This window comes from Rhodotorula paludigena (assembly GCF_050403205.1).
Source record: "Rhodotorula paludigena JCM10292 DNA, Rt_paludigena_JCM10292v1_ctg13, whole genome shotgun sequence".
Taxonomy (NCBI): domain Eukaryota; kingdom Fungi; phylum Basidiomycota; class Microbotryomycetes; order Sporidiobolales; family Sporidiobolaceae; genus Rhodotorula; species Rhodotorula paludigena.
In genome coordinates this window covers 338867-356468 of record NW_027481445.1, presented here as the reverse complement: position 1 = coordinate 356468, position 17602 = coordinate 338867, and the positions used below count along the sequence as shown (strand labels likewise).

Here is a 17602-nt window from a genome sequence, read left to right as displayed (position 1 = left end):
AGGCGAAGGGAGTAACGACGAAGGAACGACGCGGAAGAGGGAGCTCAACCTGTAGGACGAAGGTCAGCAGGGAGCAAAGGCCACAAGTAGGCTAAGCTGCGGACGCACTGAGGTGGAATCCACCGGCACCCTCGCGAACGGCCTTGACAACGCGCTCGCGCACGATGTCGCGGCTCGAGTAGTCCGGCAGCTTCACAAAATTGACGCAGGTCATGACAGATGGGAGCGCGGAATCGCCGCCATCCTTGCGCACGATCGTGAGCGGCGGGCTGAGGGCGCTGAAGCCGCCGATAGGCAGGCGGGGCCTGCACGGAAACTAGATCAGCGAGTGCGCCGAGGAGACAAATTCGAAGGTACGCACGAGCCGGTGATGAACGAGAGGAACTCGCGGCGCTCGTCGAGCGTGAACTCGGACATGATCGACAGGAAGTCGCGCACGGGGCGGCTGTCCATTGTGAAGCCATGATCGGCCTTGGTCGAGTTGGCGAGGGCTGAACAGCACGATGTTAGTTTAAGACGGACGGAAGTGCAACGGGCTCAACGCACTCTCGACCGACCAGTCCTCGTCAACCGCCGCCGTCATCATGACGACCTCGGCGGGCGTGAACGTCTGCAGGTCGCGCACGGGGAAAACTGCGGGGCGAAACGTCAGCATATGGTCGCGCGAGATACAAACACGTAGCGTACCGCTCGAGAAGCCTCGCTTGAACTCGACGATCTGCGCCTCAACCCCGCGCTTGAGCGTCCAGTCGATGACGAGGTCGATGTACTCTTCGAGATTGTGAATATCGACCGAGAGGTCCTTGCCACCCTCTTTCAGCTCGATGTCGGAACCAGGGAGGGTGAAATCGAGCGTGAGGTCCGAGACGCTGGCGCCGCGAATTTGGATGACTTCGATGGCGGCACTGCGCTGGTCCTCCGACTAGCATGCGAGAGTCAGCACGAGCGAGTGATAGGGTTGGGATGACGCAAGCGCACCTTGGCTTCGTCGGACTCGATCTCCTCCTTGGCGTCGATGTACTCCTCGAGATGCGAGAGCGACTTGCCCAGCTCCGGATCGACCAGCTAGTAGCGCCGAACAGTCAGCAAGCGAAGCGGATGGCACGCGGGAGAACACGCACCTTGACGGAGGCGACTGTGAGCGGGAGGTCCTGCTCGAGCACGAGACGCATCAACGCGCGGCTGAAGTTGACGTCGATGATGCGCGAGTCCATCATGGCTGCGATGACGAGTTGTCAGCTGTGAGCACTACAGGACTCGGCACATGAGAAAGCGACTCACCCTTGGCGACAAATTGGCCCAGGATGCGGAAGACGCGGAGCGCCTTTTCGCCTGCCTCGGTTGTCGCATCGGCGAGTGGCGCAGGGAAGAGCCCGACACGCGTGTGAACATAGTCGGACGTGTCCGACTGGTCGCCGGCGCGCCAAAGGCCGAGCGACTTGCGCGCAAACTCCTTGGACACGAGCGCGTAGAATTCGAGCGTTGGCCCGAGGCCGCTGCCGACCTCGTCGAAGAATTCGACCTCGAGGCTCGCGCGCGACGAGCCGTACAGCTCGAAGACCTTGTACGCGGACTCGAGGATGCGGTCGCGCGAGATGCGCACCTTCTGGCGCGGCAGGCGGCCCAGGAAGCCGAGGTTCTCGTCGCGACGGCTCGTGTCGCTGCGAGTCTGGCCAACCCACTTCTGCATGAGGCGCGCGTAGCCGAAGGACGTCGACTGCAGGAACGTGTAGCGTGTGTCGAAGGGGAAGAGGAACGGGAACGACTGCGCAAGGTCGACGGCCCAGTCCGGCAGGCATGCACTGGCGACGATCATCGGCTCTTCGAGCTGGCGGTTGAGCTTGGCAGTGAGCTTGCTGTTGACGAAGGCGGTGTCGGGAAGCCCAGCCGTCTTCGCCGCGATCGGGTCGTTCTCGCCGTAATCGGCGCTGACGCTGCGCAGGACGTGGAGGAACCGGAGGATCTTGGCCTGCTGCGAGCCAGTCGGAATGGACGGCGGCATGTTGGAGAAGATCGAACCTTCGCGACGGCCGCGCTGGTCGAGCGCGTTTGCATCGTCCTCGTCGGGGCGAGCAGCGCCGGCGACCTTGCGGAACTTGACGTCGTACACCTGATACCAGATGTTACGGCGGAGTCCACCGTGATTTTCGCTCTCGTAGCGGTGCACGGCGCCGAAAACGGTCGTGTCAAGGTCGACCTCACGGCCGCCGAGGGAGAACTCGAGATGGAAATCGGTCGGCTCGGCCTTGACCGCGGCTGCGTAGGACGCGCGCGCCTTCGGCGTGGGCGCAGGCGAAGGGCGGGACGAGGACGAATCGGGCGCCTTAGCGGGCTGCGGCGTCGTGATGCGCGTGCCGTCGGGCGTCTTGGCGACGAGCTTGTCGTCTGCGACCTCGAGGCTGACGGGCTTGTCTTCCCGCGGCGGCTGCGGTGCGTCGAGCGAGCCGGCAAACAGCTGCATCGAGCAGAGCGAAGACGTCAGTTCGGTGAGACCGGGCGGGGATCGAGCGCAACGCACGTCGCGGTCTTCACGGCGGTAAGCCTCCTCCTCGTCCTCACACGGCTCATCGGCAACGACGGGCTCCTCCATCCTGCAGAGAAGCGGAGTGAGCAAGAAGGGCGCGGCACTAGAGAAGACTAGGTACGCACGCTTCAGCAGGCTTGCTGGACGAAGCTTGCGGCTGTTCGTCGGCATCGGCATCGGCCAGGTCCACGCCCTTCCCGCTCAGCCTTGAGCTCCTCCTGCGTTTCGGCGAAGCAGAAGGTTTAGGCTTCGAGCTCGAGGCGCCGGCAGAGGAGGTCGAAGCCGCCCCGAGGCTGGCAGAGAGAGCCGAGCCATCGCCGAGCTCTGTTCGTCGCGGAGGGGGAGACGAGGAGAGCATCGCTCCGTCAGCGTCCTCGTCGTCAGCTCCCTCGGCCCCGGCAGCGGCTGCAAACGCAGCGAGCAAGCTCGAGAGCGTACCGCCGCCGGAAGCACCCCCTCCCAAGCGGTCCGACTGCTGTGCCGCGAGGATGCGCGGGCGCAAGTAGGCGTTGAACGACTCGAACGTGGCGATGGCGTGGATCGAGACGACAATGTTTGTGCACGAGCGCGGAATGTCGGAGTCTTCTGCGATGAGACGCAGACGGAGCTGCCGGGCGAGCATCGTCGTTCCGTTCCTGCGCGAGTCGGCTGCGCAGGGGGGGTGAAATCAGCTGAGGCTCGCCAAGTGAGCATGACATCAGACGTACTGTCGTTGGCACTCTGCGCAGCGACCACAACCTCGAACTCCTCCAGACGGCTCAGGCTTTCCTGAAGGCGCTTGACGAGCGCAGCGAACGCCGGCGTGGCAGTGCGGCCGTCGAGCTGCGGCATGAAAGCCTTCGCGATGATCTCCTGGCGCTTGGAGGGCGTGACTGTAGGGCGGCAGGTCAGTCGCAATCAAGCGGGTCATCGGAGACGGAACGCACAAGACCCGGCGTTCGGCTCCGTCGCAAACTTAAGAAGGCCCTCGACAAGGCCACTCTCAACCATTTCGAATGAGCTGAGCGGGTTCTTCTCGTCGGCAAAGAGATCCGCCATCTCCTCGAGCGCTGCGCGGGCGTCGTGCTCGACTTTGCTCGCAGCCTTCGCGCCCTTGATTTCGGCGCGCGCAGCACCGTCGAGGTGCGCGACGAGTGTGCGAATGCGCTCGAGGACGCCCTGTGCGCGCTGCGCGGGGTCCGAGTCGGCGTCACCGTACTTCGAGCGCAGGTACCGTGCCCGGAGCGTGACCGCATCCTTTGCCTGCTGCTCGAGCGGCGAAGGCGGGGGCGCTGTGGAAGCTGTAGGCTGAAGCGCGCGAGCGAGGTTCGATCCGCTCGCCGAAGCACTAGCGTCAGCCGCCTCGTCGCCGCAAGGCGTGCGAGTAGGAGAGGCGCGCTTCGACGACGACTTTGCTGCCGCACTGACAAGCTCTTCATTGGCGAGGCGATCGATCTCGTGCATGACGCCCTCGCGGCGGAAGGTGTACTGGTAGGCGTCGCTCATCTTGACGAGGAGGAGCTCGACGAGCTGCAGCGCGTTGGTAACGAGCGCCGCCTGGTGCTCGCGCGACGAGAGGATGGCCGAGATGAAGGCGGCGAAGGGCACGTTGTGGAGGACATCGGCGAGCGCGGTCTCGTCGCTGAACTGGACCATCTTGAGCAGGCCGAGGACGGCCTTGGTCCGCACCTGCGGCGAGACGCTTGCCGAGTAGACGTCGACGAGCGTGGGCAGGAGCAGCGCGACGTAGCGGCGGAAGACGAGCTTGCGCGCAGCGGGCGCGTCGGCTGCGACGAGCTCGAGGCGCTTGGCGAGCAGCGCGTCCTTGTTCGGGTCGCGCGACTTGCCCTTCGAGCGGGTCGTAGACGAGGACGACGTGCGTCCGAGACGCGGCGCGATGATGGCGGCGGCGAAAGACGAAGGACCTGCGGCAGCAGCGGGGTCTTCTGCCGCTTCCATCTTGACATCGCCTGCGAGACCGTCGCCCGCGGCAGCAGCGGCGGACGTCGACGCAGCGGGCGCAGACCCTGCCGCGGCGGCGAGGTCCGGCGTCGTCTCCTCGTGCTTCACTGCGGGCGGCGGGGCGAGGTCGTCCTTCTTGGCCTTCCTCGACGACGAGCGCTCCTTGCCGGGCGTGTACTGGCGCGAGTCGAAGATGCCGTCCTTCGGCAGCGGCGGCAAGAGCTCCGTGACGAGCACGAGGACCTCGGCAATCTGCTCCTTGGGGCGCTGCACGAGGTTCTGCATGACGAGCATATCGTCTTCGGCCGTCGTCTCGCGCTCGAGGACCTGCCTGCCCTCGTCGCTCTTCCACTCGGGCGGGGCGACGCCCGTCAGGAGGTGGTAGAGCGTGTGGGCGATGTCGAGCTCAACGAGGCTGATGGCGACCGTCGGGCTCGCACGCGCCGCCGTCGAGAGCATCTTGAGGCTCTGCGTGTAGGTCGACACGCCGACGGTCGTCGAGTCCGGGTTGAGAAGAGCCTTGACGGCCGAGAGCAGGTCGGTCGAGAGAAGCTGGTCGAGCTTGTCGGGGTAGTGGCGGTACGAGTCGACGATGCGGACGATGGCGAGGCAGCCCTGCTCCACGACGCGCTGATCCGGGTACGAGAGGATGTTCTTGAAGATGGGCATCACCTCGACGACGCGGTCGAATGAGTCGAGCGAGAGCGAGCGGCAGCAGTTGGCGGCGGCAGTGACGGCCGTGCGCTGGACGTGGAACGAGAAGAAGTCGATGTAGGTGAGGAGGGCCGAGAGGCCGCCCTCGCGCACGATGGCGTGCGGCACCTCCTCCGAGATCTTCTCGAGCGTGCTGAGCGTCTGCTCGGCGAGGTCGATGTACTGGATGTCCTTGAGCTTGTCGCAGAGGACAGGGACGGCGCCGGCGTAGACAATCGAGTGCGCCGAGCCAGGCAGTGCCTCCATGAGGTTGGCGAGGCAGCGGCACGCGAGGAGCATCATCTGCACGTCGTTTTCCTCCGTGTCGCCACCGCCGGCACTGACCTCGGCCGGGTCGAGCCCGAACGCGATCGCCTCTTCGACCGTCATCCCGCCGCCTGCTCCGCCTCCGGCGCCACCGCCCATGCCGTTCGAGTCGCCGCGCACGATGGCGACAAGCTCTTTCGAGAAGGCCTCGATCTGGAAGTAGCCCGCGAGCGTGTCCTCGGTCGAGATGGACAGAAGCTCGGCGAGTTCCTGCAGCGCGAGGAGCTTGGCGGTCGCGTCGCCCTCCTTGTCGCGGAGCGAAGTCAACAGGCCCTTGAGCCGCGTCGACACGCCCGACATCATGCCGTGCAGCGCGCGGAACGCCGACAGCGCGCCGCCGCCGTCGCCGCCACCGGCTCCGGCTCCGCCTCCACCGCCGAGCCCGCCGGCAAGCGCGTTCAGGAGCGCTGCGTCGGGGTCGTCAATGTCGGCGCCTGCACCCTGCGACGTGAGCGGGTCGCCATCGGCGTTGAAGGTGCGTGGCGCATCGACGAGGTCGTCGTCGCCGTCGGTACCGTAGTCGTCGCGCTCCTCGCCGTGCAGGCCGAGCGACGTCTCGAACTCGTCGATCTCCTCGTCCTCATCGCCATAGTCATCCTCATCCTCGTCGAAAAAGCCGTCGTCGTCCTCGTCCTCGTCCTCGTCATCCTGCTCCTCGTCGTCGCTGTCCCGCTCGACATCGTGTGCGAGCGAGTCCTTCTGCGTCGTCTCGACCTCGCTCGAGCGGCCCGCAACAGCGGCCGCACCGCTCGACTCGGCGACGACGGGTGCAGGCTCAACGGGCGCGGCGGAGACCGGCGCAGAGTGCGCGGCAGCCTTCTTCTTGCCCGCCGCCGCCGACCCGCTCGCTGCGCTGCGGCGGCGGCCCTTGGCCTTGGCCGCCTCCGCCTGCACGTCGTCGACCTGCATCCCGTCCTCGTCGTCATAGCCATCATCGTGGTGGTCGTCGGCGTATCGCCCGCTCAGGTCGTACGCGGCGTCGTCCTCGTCCTCGAGCGCGCGCGCCTTGGTCTTGGCTGCGCGCGTCGCGCGGGAGCCCTTGCGCGGCATCTCAGCGGGAGTCGAAGCGGGGTGCTTGGAGGAAGAGGCGGACGTGGACGTGGACGAGCGAGTCTTCTTCTTGGGAGAAGAGGAGGTCGACGGCGCAGCGGCGGCGGAGGTCGTCGAAGTGCGGGACGAGCGGCGAAGCTTCGTGTTGCTGGCAGGCGATGCGGTGGCGGGAGTTTCGACGTGCGAGACCTTGCGGCGCTTCGAGTTTGGCACGGCGGGTGCCGGGGCAGAGGAGGTGGAAGCAGCCGGTGCGGGAGGTGTGTCTGCGTTCGGGGCGGGCGAAACGGCGCGGCGCTTGCCGAGGGCCTTGGCCGAGAGGTCGCCGGTAGTGTCTTCGGGCTGGGGTGCACTCGTGGAGGTCGAGGTGCGGCGGGACCTGCGCAGGGAGACGGAGAGGACAGGAGCCATGTCAGCGGGCGAACAGTCGGACAGTAAGATTATAAAGCTTCGGAACGAGCCAGCGCTGCATCGAGCGCAGTCAAGGCACTGCACCGAGCCCCGCACGGAACCGCAAGCGCAGCAAGCGAGCGACTCCCTCCGCTCGACCGGGACGAAGTGAGGGGGAAGGAGCGCGGCGACTGACCTCCTCGACGCGGGCTGGGCGGGCTGCTGCTGCGCGGCGTCGTCTGTCTCGTCGAATGTGACGCTCTTGCGCTTCCTCGAGCTGGTGCTGGGCGCGGGCGGGGTCGTCGTGGCGGCGACGGGGTTGCTCGACGAGGCGGCGGCGGGGGCGGGCGGCGGAGGCGGGTGCTGTTTGCGCGAGCGAGGGGGCATCTAGAAGAGCATCGGCTGATGTCCCTCCTGCAGTCAGACCCGGTCGCGCGCTCACAAACCGGTCGAGCAGGAGCGAGAGTGCCGAGACGGAGCGACACCTCGGACACGCACCCGGGCACACGCTTCGCTGAGGCAGGCGAGGGCGCCTAGCGCCGTCTGAAGCACCCTCCTAGCCACACCCGAGCTCTCGCCGCTGTCCGCGCGAGTTGGCTCCTCTCTCTCCGCCTCGCCATCCGCTCATCGCAGCACGTCGAGGCCGCTCATCTCGCTCTCCTGTGCTTTTCGGGTCTGCTTGCTTGTCCTGCGACGTCGGGAGGGAGCGCGAAGCTCGCTCGTGGCAGGAAGCGAGCCGGGAAGTGCGCCTCTTTGACATTGCTCGGTCGTATTTAGCAAGTACTTACCAGCGGTCTCCCCTGCCCCGAATCTCGGCGTATTGAGAGTGCGAAGCAGCCTCGAGGCTCAGGGAAGGACTCAAACAAGGGCGGACAAGAGAGGGAAGGACGGACAGAAGCCAAGAGCCTTGCAAGAGCCGGCAGATGCGGCAGGTTTGTCGCCGCGTCAACACTCATACTTTGGCGAGAAACCAGAAATCGCAAGCTCAAAAGAAGGTCAGGCGAGGGACACGTCTGGAGCGGCGGAAGAAGCGAGAGAAGCAGGATTCGACGCCAGAAACGGAGGAGCATGAGCGAGGATTAGTCCCGTCACTCGCCGCTCTCTCGCGCCGTATCCGCACGCCCGAAGAGACAGAGAGACAGAGAAGAAAGAAGGTGAACGAGCATCGCGGACATGACACCCACACCCTACTTCACCACCGCGCCCTCTCGACCTCTTCTCGCGCGCCTCCCCCTCTCCCTCCTCCCTCCGTTGGATGCCACCCCGCCGCTCCTCTACACCGAAACCTTCCTTCTTCTCTGCGTCTGAACCACCCGGAACGACGAAGACGACAGCGCTGCAGCACCATGTAGGTTGTGCGCCCGCCCGGCCTCGATTGCTCGCGACAGGGGATGACGGGGTTGAGCACGCAGGGAGGCGGAGCGCACGGTGCAGGCGGCGGGGGCGAAGACGAGTACGAGTGGGAGACGACAGGGGAGGAAGGCGGGTGCGGGAGAGGGCAGGAGAAGCCGGAGGAGAGGAAGGCGGGAGGAAAGACGCGGAAGAGAGGCAGAGAGGGGGAGAAGTGGGCGGTGAATGGACATGGGGCGTAGAAAGCGATTCGATCACAGGCGCCGGCCTCGCCTGCCCTGTTGAGCAGAAGGAAGAACAAGTGTCAGTGATGGCCTTGGCGATCGCGCGGTAGCGGAAGAGCCGGGGAGAAAAGTCAAGGAGTCTCCTACTTACACCCTTGCGGCGGGTCGAGTCCGTGGGGACGGGCGTGACGTCCTCGCTGTGCACGTAGAGCTGTCAGGACGTCGCTCGCGAGAGCGGGATGGAAGAAGGCGAGAAGGACGCACATGCGGCCGATGCGCATGCCGGCGCGGGCGAGGGCACGGAGAGCCGACTGGGCGCCGGGGCCCGGGGTCTTCGTGCCGACACCGCCAGTGGCGCGGATCTTGACGTGGAGGGCAGTGATGCCAATCTCCTTGCAGCGGGTCGCGACGTCCTGCGCGGCGCGAAACAGGGTCAGTTGAGGGCAATAAGCGCCTGCTGGGTCAGACGGGAACGCACCTGAGCCGCAAGCATCTGTTACGAGCCAAGCAGGGGTTCGCAGAGACCGGAGAAGCGGAGGAGTCGCGAGTGGAAAGAGCGAGAGAGCGACGAGGAGGGCAAGGGGAGCGGCAGACGATGGCAGAACGGTGCAACGGTCAGTCACTGGTCCTCATGAGAGAGAACAATCCCAGGAGGGAGAGAACAATTCCAGGAGGGAGAGAACAATCCCAGGAGAGAGAGAACAATCCCAAGAGAGAACGTACGGCAGCGTAGGGCGACGACTCGTCGCGGTCAGCCTTGACCTTCATGCCGCCAGTGACACGGGCGATGGTCTCACGGCCCGAGAGGTCGGTAACGTGGACGAACGTGTCGTTGAACGACGCGAAGATGCGTGCAACGCCGAAAACGAGCTCGCCTTCCTTCGCGTTGGGCCCGAGCGAGGTGTTCTGCACATTCGCGAGAGGTCAGCACGATCGCCCGCAAGGTGACTTTTGCGGGTGATTGATCTCGTAGACCATGCTGGGACAACCCGCTTTGCCCGCAGGGTGACGGGCGCGAGGGTCGGACCGCCGAGCGAAAAACGGGGCACTCGCAGGGTGACTTTTGCGGGTGATTAATCTCGTGGAGCATGCTGGGACTAGCCGCTTTGCCCGCAGGGTGACGGGTGCGAGGGTACGACCGCCGGGCGAAAAACGAGGGGAGATGAGGGGACGAGAGGGCTCACCGCGTCGGCCTTGGGGGCGGAAACCTTGGGAGCCATGTCTGAGTGGACTGGACGGCAGAGGTGGGAAGCTCAAACGGTTGCCTGTGGGCAATAGCGCGAGCACTCGACGAGGAAAAGCCAGAAGAGCGGCGCGCGGCGAGCTCGACCCTCGCCCCGGCTCCGAGCGCCGAGCACCGCCTCGCTCTCGCTGCCTGCTCTGCCTGGTGCTGCCTTCCACCAAGCACTGCCACGATGGGACGCAACCGCAGGAGCCGCACCCACTCGAACCCGTGCGTTTCTTCCCCTCTCGCTCTCGCTCCACCCGCCCCTCTGTCCCCGCCTCATCACCCTCCGACTCGACACTGACCCTCTCCCGTTGCACTCTCCCACCCACAGCAAGAAGAATCAGGCCACGACCCAGAAGACCAAGCGCTATCGCCGCGACATTGACCAGATCCACGAGGACGTAAAGGACGGCGGCAAGCGCAAGTTCCTCGAGGACCTCGCCAAGAAGGACCTCGAGGACCTCCCTGGTGCGCCTTAACCGACTTGCACACCCTTGAGGACCACACTCTGACCCGCCCGCACGCGTGTCCACAGGCCTCGCACAACACGCCTGCGTCGCGTGCGCGCGCTACTTTGCCGACGCCGCGTCGCTCGAGACGCACGTGCGCGGCAAGCCGCACAAGCGCCAGCTCAAGAAGCTCGAAGAGGAGCCCTACACCATCGAGGAGAGCCGCCGCGCGGTCGGGCTCGGTGTTGACAAGGGCGCGTACGGCCGTCGCAAGGACGAGGAGCGCAAGGCCGAAGAGGAGCGCGCAAAGGCTACGGCCGACGCGGGCGCAGAAGCGACCATGGCCGCATGAGGACGGCGCAGACTCTCACTGCCAGCAGGCGCAGTCCGAGAGCTGGGATCGGGCGGACCGCCCTCTCCCTCCCTTCCGCGCCAGCTCATATCGTCTCTTTCGCTGCCCAACCCCGTCAGCTCGGCGTCGACATCTCGACAGTTCTCCACGCCACCGACTCTCTCTCTTCGTGACCGCCTAGGTCCGCATGCGACTCGCGCGGTCGCCTCCTCACCTGTACTCTCCCTCGCCTCGTTCATTCCGTCGTCTTTCGGTGGTCCGCCCTACTTCTGGCCGATTGTTGTACTCCCTCTTCGGTGTTGTCCCTGTGCGACTCTGCGCATTTGTACGAGCATGTAACACCGCTGCGATGCCTTGCCTTTGCGTGCTGTTACCGAGAGAGAGGGGTCTGACTCTGCCGCACTTTGTCTGATTGAGTCCATTTGTTCGCTTGCAGCCGTAATGGATCCTGCGATCAGTACATACAACATCTGGCGCAAGTACCGCGGGCGAGAGCGGAGGCCGGTGCGTTGAGGCGGTGCGAACGGGGCGGAGCGAAGGCGGCAAAGTCCGCGCCTCGCCGCCGCCGGCGCTTCCGACGTCGACGGATCCCGACGCCGCTCGTTCTTGCTCTCTCTCTCCATCTGCCAGTGCACCAGAGACCATGTCGCAGCACCTCAGGGAAACATTCGCAGCAAAGGACCAGGCAGTGCGGCTCCCTCTCCTCGTTGTCTCTGCCGCCCACCTCTCCGCCCATCTCGCTCGCCCGCGCCACCATTGCACTACTCGTGGGCCCCGTGAGACAAGCACTGACACTTCCCACGCCGCTCGCAGAACTCGCCGGCCTTCGTCACCTTCCTCACAGCCGGCTTCCCCTCGGTCGATGCCACCGTCCCCCTCATGCTCGCCATGGAGCGCGGCGGCGCAGACGTGATCGAGCTCGGCGTGCCCTTCACCGACCCGCTCGCAGACGGCAAGGCCATCCAAGAATGCAACAACGTGCGTCCGCGCACGCCGCAGCCTCATGTCGCGATGACAAGGCGGCGCTGACTCTTTCGCTCCGGCTAATCGCCCCGATTCCCGCTTGCAGATCGCCCTGGAGCAGGGCGTCGACTACACGCGTTGCCTCGAGTTTGTCAAGGAGGCGCGCGCGCAGGGGCTCAAGACGCCCGTCATCCTCATGGGTCCGCTGCGCCCTCGTCCCGCTCGCATTGCACCGCGAGCTTACCTAGTCCGTCCACAGGCTACTTCAACCCGCTCCTTGCGCACGGCGAGGAGCACGCGGTGCAGGACGCCAAGGCGGCAGGTGCCAACGGCTTCATCATTGTCGACCTTCCGCCCGAAGAGGCCGTCCACTTCCGCCAGATCTGCACGCGCGAGGGCCTGTCGTACGTGCCGCTGATCGCGCCGTCGACGTCGACCGAGCGCATCAAGTTCCTCGCTTCGATCGCCGACTCGTTCATCTACGTCGTGAGCAAGATGGGCACGACGGGCGCGAGCGACTCGGTCTCGAGCTCGCTCGCGAGCATGCTCGAGCGCATCCGCGGCCTCATCGCCTCGTCGAGCGACCGCGACATCCCGCTCGCCGTCGGGTTCGGCGTCTCGACGCGCGAGCACTTTGAAGAGGTCGGCCGCGACGCCGACGGCGTCGTCATCGGCTCGCAGCTCGTCGCCGTCATCAAGGACGCCTACGCGCTCGGCCAGGCCGCCGCCGTCTCGGCCGTCGAGGCCTACTGCCAGCGCGTGTCGGGCAACCGCGCGCGCGCGGCGCCGCTCCCCAAGCGCGCCGTGTCGGCCGCGGACAAGACCAAGGAGGTGCTCGCCGTGCAGGAAAAGGTCGCGACCGCGGCGCGCTTTGGCGACTTTGGCGGCGCGTACGTGCCCGAGGCGCTGTACGACGCGCTCGAGGAGCTCACGACGGCGTACGCCGACGCGCGCGCCGACCCGGCCTTCTGGAAGGAGTGGGAGGGCGAGTTTGGCTACATGAACCGCCCGAGCCAGCTGTACGAGGCCAAGCGCCTCACCGAGCAGTGCGGCGGCGCAAAGATCTGGTTCAAGCGCGAGGACCTCAACCACACGGGCTCGCACAAGGTGCGTGCGCAGGCGCAGCTCGCACGCCAACGCGTGCCCCTATATGGGCGACGAGTGCTGACGATGCCCATTTTCCCTGCCCGCACAGATCAACAACGCCATCGGGCAGATCCTCCTCGCGCGCCGCATCGGCAAGAAGCGCATCATCGCCGAGACGGGCGCGGGCCAGCACGGCGTCGCGACCGCGACCGTGTGCGCCAAGTTTGGCCTCGAGTGTGTCGTCTACATGGGCGAGGAGGACGTGCGCCGCCAGGCCTTGAACGTGTTCCGCATGCGCATGCTCGGCGCAAAGGTCGTCGCGGTCGCAAGCGGCACGAGGACGCTCAAGGATGCTATCAGTGCGTCTGGCTCCTTTGCGCTCTGGTTCGTGACTCCCAGACTCACCTTCGAGCGCGTGCACAGACGAGGCGATGCGCGACTGGGTCACCAACCTCTCGACGACGCACTACCTCGTCGGCTCGGCGATCGGCCCCGCGCCGTTCCCGACCATCGTGCGCGACTTCCAGAGCGTCATTGGCACCGAGATCAAGACGCAGCTCATGGGCCTGACGGGCAAGCTCCCGGACGCGGTTGTGGCGTGCGTTGGCGGTGGCAGTAACGCTATTGGGTGAGTTGCGACCAGTTCTCTCACGGCTGTCCCATATCTGGGCGGTGCTGACGGTGTCGTCGTGGTGACCCTGCAGCACTTTCCACCCCTTCATCGAGGACAAGTCGGTGCGGATCATTGGTGTTGAGGCGGCAGGAGAGGGTGCGTATCCCGCTCCTGACTTGTCTGCATCCCTGTCTGGTGCCGATTTCAACGCGACGCTGACATTTGACCCTTTCATTCTGACAGGCGTTGACACGGAGCGGCACTCGGCGACCATCTCGCGGGGGACCAAGGGCGTCTTCCACGGCGTGCGCACCTACATCCTGCAGTCGGCCGTCGGGCAGATCATGGGCACGCACTCGATCTCGGCCGGCCTCGACTACCCCGGAGTTGGGCCCGAGCACGCCTGGCTGCACGAGACGAAGCGCGGCGAGTACGTCAACGCGACAGACGAGGAGGCGCTGCGCGGCTTCAGGGCGTGCACTCAGATGGAGGGCATCATTCCCGCGCTGGAGAGCTCGCACGCCGTCTGGGCGGCGATGCGCCTCGCCAAGACGATGCCGAAGGAGGCCAACATCGTCATGGTGCGTTCAGCTCTCTGGTCCCGCCCTCGTATCGACAGCAAGGCCGGCTCCGCTGTGCTCAGACCGGATGATGTCGAGTCCGCACTAACTCGCTTCTGCGTGCAGACCCTTTCTGGCCGCGGCGACAAGGATGTGCAGGAGATTTCCGAGATCCTTCCCGGCAAGTGGGCCGACAAGCTCGACTGGCGTACGTCACCTTGATTTTCACTTCTCGTACGTTTCCGCTGACCTTGTCACCCATCGACAGACGTCGACGGCACGGCCAACGCTGTGCAGCACTAGATTCCGCGACCCGAAAAGGCGACTAGCCGTCCCATCTTGTTCCAATCCGTCCTTTGCAGTAGAGCCCCTCTTGACGTGCTGTTCATACGTTCGTGGGCCTGTAACACCAGCAGCATTGAGCATTCTGTTCGAGGTTCGCGGCGACATCTAGTTCGCTGCCGCCTGCCTCTCTTCCGTGATCCCGAAGCATGTCATCCCCGGGCTTCGCTCGCCCTTGACGTCCGTAGAGAGTGCTAGTATGCTCATGCTTGCATAGCTGCTGCCCCGAGCTCCGATGATAGCGTAGACGCAGCCATCTTCGCTGCTCGCTGCTCGCTTCCGCTTCTTCCTTTCCCCTCGGCTCTTTCGACACCTCCTTCGCCTTTCCGCTAGGACATCCATGCTTGCTGTTTGAACATACTGCCCGCTGCAGGCTGACCTCGACCGCCGCACTCCCCTGCACGTCGCCTACCCGCTCCCCCACTCTGCACTCGGCCAGACCCGATCTCGGTGCCCTCCGACAGTCGACAGACCAAGAGCGACTCCAAGTACACTCGACATGCCTCCCTTTGCCGCCACGCGCCCTGTCAACCCGCCCGGCGCCTCACCCGTCCTCACCGCCGAACAGGCATACCGCGGCCTGGGCGTCAAGGCGCGCCATCCCGAGAAGTTCGTGCCCGCCATCACCGAGAGCAGGCTCGAGATGGACACGGAGGACAAGGTGCGCTGTGTGCTCGCTCGCTCATAGCTGTTGCGCGGTCTCGACACGCACATGCTCTTCGGGCCGAGTGGGGCGGCCTCCCTCCGACATCGCTGACCTGTAGATCACTCTGGTCCGCTCGTGCACTGCCATCAGGTCGTGCGGTACGTGCGCTTCAACGGCGGACCGGAGAAGAAGGAGGAGATCGCGTTCTTCCCAAATTGCATCGTGAGTCTCTCGTGCCCCTTCTTGTCCTGCTGCAGTGCGGAATGGCTGCCTCGGCCACATGCGCATGGTGCATTACCACAAGGCGCCCGAGGCTCACGCGCCAGTCTGCAGGCCTACTTCGAGATGTCGCCCGACTCGCCCGACTCGCCGCCCGTCCGCATCACCAACCTGCTTTCGTACGGTCCTCCGCCCTCGAACGACCTCCTTCTCACATTCTCTTTCGCGCCGGGGCCGCCGCACGTGGGCGAAGAAGAGGCTGCGCGAATGAGCCCCGAGGAGCTCAACGACATCGTCGGCAAGGGCGTCGAGAAGACGATCGAGGTCATCCGGGACATGGTCAAGGAGGGCAAGCTGTGAGGCCAGCTTTTTGAATGAATCACCGATACTACTGAACGCATGGCCTTGTTGTGAGCGGCTGTCTTGCGATGATCGAGAGAAAGCGAAGGAATCAAATGGCTTTTTCTCGTCTAGGGCTCGAGGGCAGCTAGCCTCCTGAGCAGCGTCGTGAAGTGGGAGCAGATGGTGTCCAGAAACAAGCGCTCGTTGATGGGGAAGGCAACGAATTGGGACGGAAGACACCTTGCAGTAGCAGGTGGAACGACAACCTACGAAGTGAGGCATCTTAGGGCTTCGTCGAACCTACGGGACGTGCGAATCGCATTCGGGTTCCGTAAAAAGCAGAGATCAGGTAAACGGAGCATGGGACGCAAAGAGCCGGAGAGCCCGTGAAGAGCGAAGCGAGGAAGAAGCGACTGCACAGATGAATCGGTGCGCAGGCACCACAGCGGATCAGCCTGGTGACACGCAGCCCAGCAAAGGCGAAAATGGATGGCACACATTTCATCCTCGGCGCAACACCGTCACTCACCTTCTCCGTCCCGTACCTCGCGTCGTGCCGTCCCGCCCGTCTCCGCCCCGCCCACGTGGACGCTGGGAAGCACGCCAAACGGCGAACTGCTCGCCGCGGCACCGCCCTGCTGCGCGAGCGTCTGCGCCTCGGAACTGGCGACGCTGCGGCGGGGCGGAAAGAGCGGCGGCGGCTGGAAGGACGAGCGCGCGGCCGAGGTGGAGACGGTCGTGCGTCCTTGGACGGAGGGCGGGGGAAGCGGGAAGGTCGTCGGGTGTTGGCGGTGGGAGAAGGAAGTTGAGGCGGACGTCGATGCCGCGAGGCGAGAAGGCGGGGGGAGCGGGCGAACGGAGCCTGCAGCGCCTCCCACGCCTGGTGCTCCAGTCGTAGCCCACGGTGCAGGCGTGATTACTGTCGAGTTCACCTCGTCAGCGCCGTCGACGCCGCCTTCCTCGTCCTCGTCGTCCGCCCGCCCGTCGCCCGAACTGGGCAGCACCTCTCCCGTCTCGCGATCAATCCACCGCAGCCCGAGCTCGCCGAAGCGGCAGTGCTGCACGACGGGGACCTTGCCGAGCACCTCGACCTTGTACATCTCCCACAGGCCCTTTGTCACCTTCGCGAAGGTCGGGACCGTCGTTGCGATCTGGTGCAGCAGCGGCGAGTGCTCGTTGAAAGGCCCACGTTTGAGGGTGTGGATGTGCGCGATGGACGAGAGGAAGAGGTACGAAGGCGCGCGCGGCGAGATTGTCGGGAGCGAGAGAATCGAGGAGGGTCGGAGGGTGGGATGGCCTGGAGTGCGCAAGTGTGAGTCCACTACCTCGACGAATGCACCTTGAGTCCCACACAGGATGCGAAGAGTGTGCGATGGACGCACCGACTAGTTGCGCCGCACCAAAGAGGTAGACGAGGTGCTGGTGATCATCCAGACCCCACACGCCTTTGCTCCCCGCTGGCTCGAGCCTAAAGACGCGCTGCACCTCCCTGACCGTCTCGATGTACTCCCTGAACACACGAGTGACGAGCGCAGGCTCGTCGGCCTCGGTGAGGACGCGCGCGCGCAGGAGGCATGTGAGGTACGCAAGGAAGGAAAGCTCATGGCCGGTGCCGTAATCGAGCCGGGCGGGGGAGCCGAAGGACGACAAGAGGTGGAAGGCCAGTTCGGGAAGGAGGGCGGCGGAAGTCTCGGGCGCAAGGGAGACGGTATCGAGGAGAGAGCGTTGAAGCGCGGGTTCAGCCTGCAGGCTCGGCGCGTCAGTCCCATTCCGGACGAATGGTGGGTGCAGCAACGCACGTTCTCCACCTTGGCGAGCCAGTCCCGGAACGCCTTGTTGCCGAAGCGCTGTGGACTCGTCTGCAGCGGGATGCCCGTAATCCACCCTCTCGCCTCGCTGAGGAAGCCTACGAGCAGCTTCGTTGCCTGCGCCAGCACTCTGTCAGTACTCTAGAGCCTGCGACAGACCATTGACGCGCGCGCACCTCGCTCTCGACGCAAGCATCGTCGTTCGTCCTGCCCTGCACCGCCTGCGTCAACCTCAGAATCGTCGTCTGGACATGCTCGAGGGCCTCGCTGCGGAACCAAGGCTGCAGGTCCTGCTCGGTGAAGATCCTGCGGCGCGGAGCGTGCGCGCGGGAGCGAAGCGGAGAGGTCGATGAGGCGGGAGTCGAGGAGGAGGGACTCGGGAGCGCGGGGACGAGCGCCGGGATGGCGGGCAGGTCTGCTATGCGCCCTTCCATGTGTGACGTGCACCGGTCAAGGCAGCTATCGAGCGGACTGCAGGGTCGACGAGGCGAGGCAGAG

At 65.2% G+C, this 17602-nt stretch overlaps 6 protein-coding genes across 6 annotated transcripts; 3 read left to right on the top strand and 3 right to left on the bottom strand.

The window, feature by feature from the left end:
• Positions 1–44: 44 nt before the first annotated feature.
• Positions 45–7309, bottom strand: UFD4 (putative ubiquitin-protein ligase UFD4; the record flags this gene model as incomplete). Its single annotated transcript, XM_076648175.1, has 13 exons — positions 45–49; positions 109–305; positions 362–491; positions 547–633; positions 688–922; positions 979–1065; positions 1122–1219; positions 1282–2455; positions 2519–2591; positions 2650–3172; positions 3232–3396; positions 3451–6911; positions 7119–7309. The coding sequence occupies 13 exons, from the start codon at positions 7307–7309 to the stop codon at positions 45–47; spliced, it is 6426 nt and encodes a 2141-aa protein (XP_076506398.1).
• Positions 7310–8526: 1217 nt separating this feature from the next.
• Positions 8527–9716, bottom strand: JCM10292_002818 (uncharacterized protein; the record flags this gene model as incomplete). Its single annotated transcript, XM_076648174.1, has 6 exons — positions 8527–8550; positions 8648–8693; positions 8761–8909; positions 8975–8989; positions 9220–9402; positions 9681–9716. 6 exons carry the CDS (start codon positions 9714–9716, stop codon positions 8527–8529), a joined length of 453 nt encoding a protein of 150 aa, XP_076506397.1.
• Positions 9717–9911: 195 nt separating this feature from the next.
• On the top strand, positions 9912–10525 carry BUD20 (Bud20p; the record flags this gene model as incomplete). Its single annotated transcript, XM_076648173.1, has 3 exons — positions 9912–9949; positions 10056–10192; positions 10260–10525. The coding sequence occupies 3 exons, from the start codon at positions 9912–9914 to the stop codon at positions 10523–10525; spliced, it is 441 nt and encodes a 146-aa protein (XP_076506396.1).
• A 643-nt stretch (positions 10526–11168) lies between these two features.
• TRP5 (tryptophan synthase TRP5) lies at positions 11169–14050 on the top strand (the record flags this gene model as incomplete). Its single annotated transcript, XM_076648172.1, has 10 exons — positions 11169–11213; positions 11339–11503; positions 11595–11688; positions 11748–12595; positions 12684–12933; positions 12998–13202; positions 13279–13343; positions 13431–13768; positions 13874–13955; positions 14016–14050. 10 exons carry the CDS (start codon positions 11169–11171, stop codon positions 14048–14050), a joined length of 2127 nt encoding a protein of 708 aa, XP_076506395.1.
• A 538-nt stretch (positions 14051–14588) lies between these two features.
• Positions 14589–15314, top strand: JCM10292_002815 (SRPBCC family protein; the record flags this gene model as incomplete). The annotated part of the gene is made up of 3 exons (XM_076648171.1): positions 14589–14750; positions 14886–14957; positions 15069–15314. The coding sequence occupies 3 exons, from the start codon at positions 14589–14591 to the stop codon at positions 15312–15314; spliced, it is 480 nt and encodes a 159-aa protein (XP_076506394.1).
• Positions 15315–15817: 503 nt separating this feature from the next.
• Positions 15818–17538, bottom strand: JCM10292_002814 (serine/threonine-protein phosphatase 2A activator; the record flags this gene model as incomplete). The annotated part of the gene is made up of 4 exons (XM_076648170.1): positions 15818–16593; positions 16679–17039; positions 17096–17221; positions 17281–17538. The coding sequence occupies 4 exons, from the start codon at positions 17536–17538 to the stop codon at positions 15818–15820; spliced, it is 1521 nt and encodes a 506-aa protein (XP_076506393.1).
• Between the last annotated feature and the right edge of the window lie 64 nt (positions 17539–17602).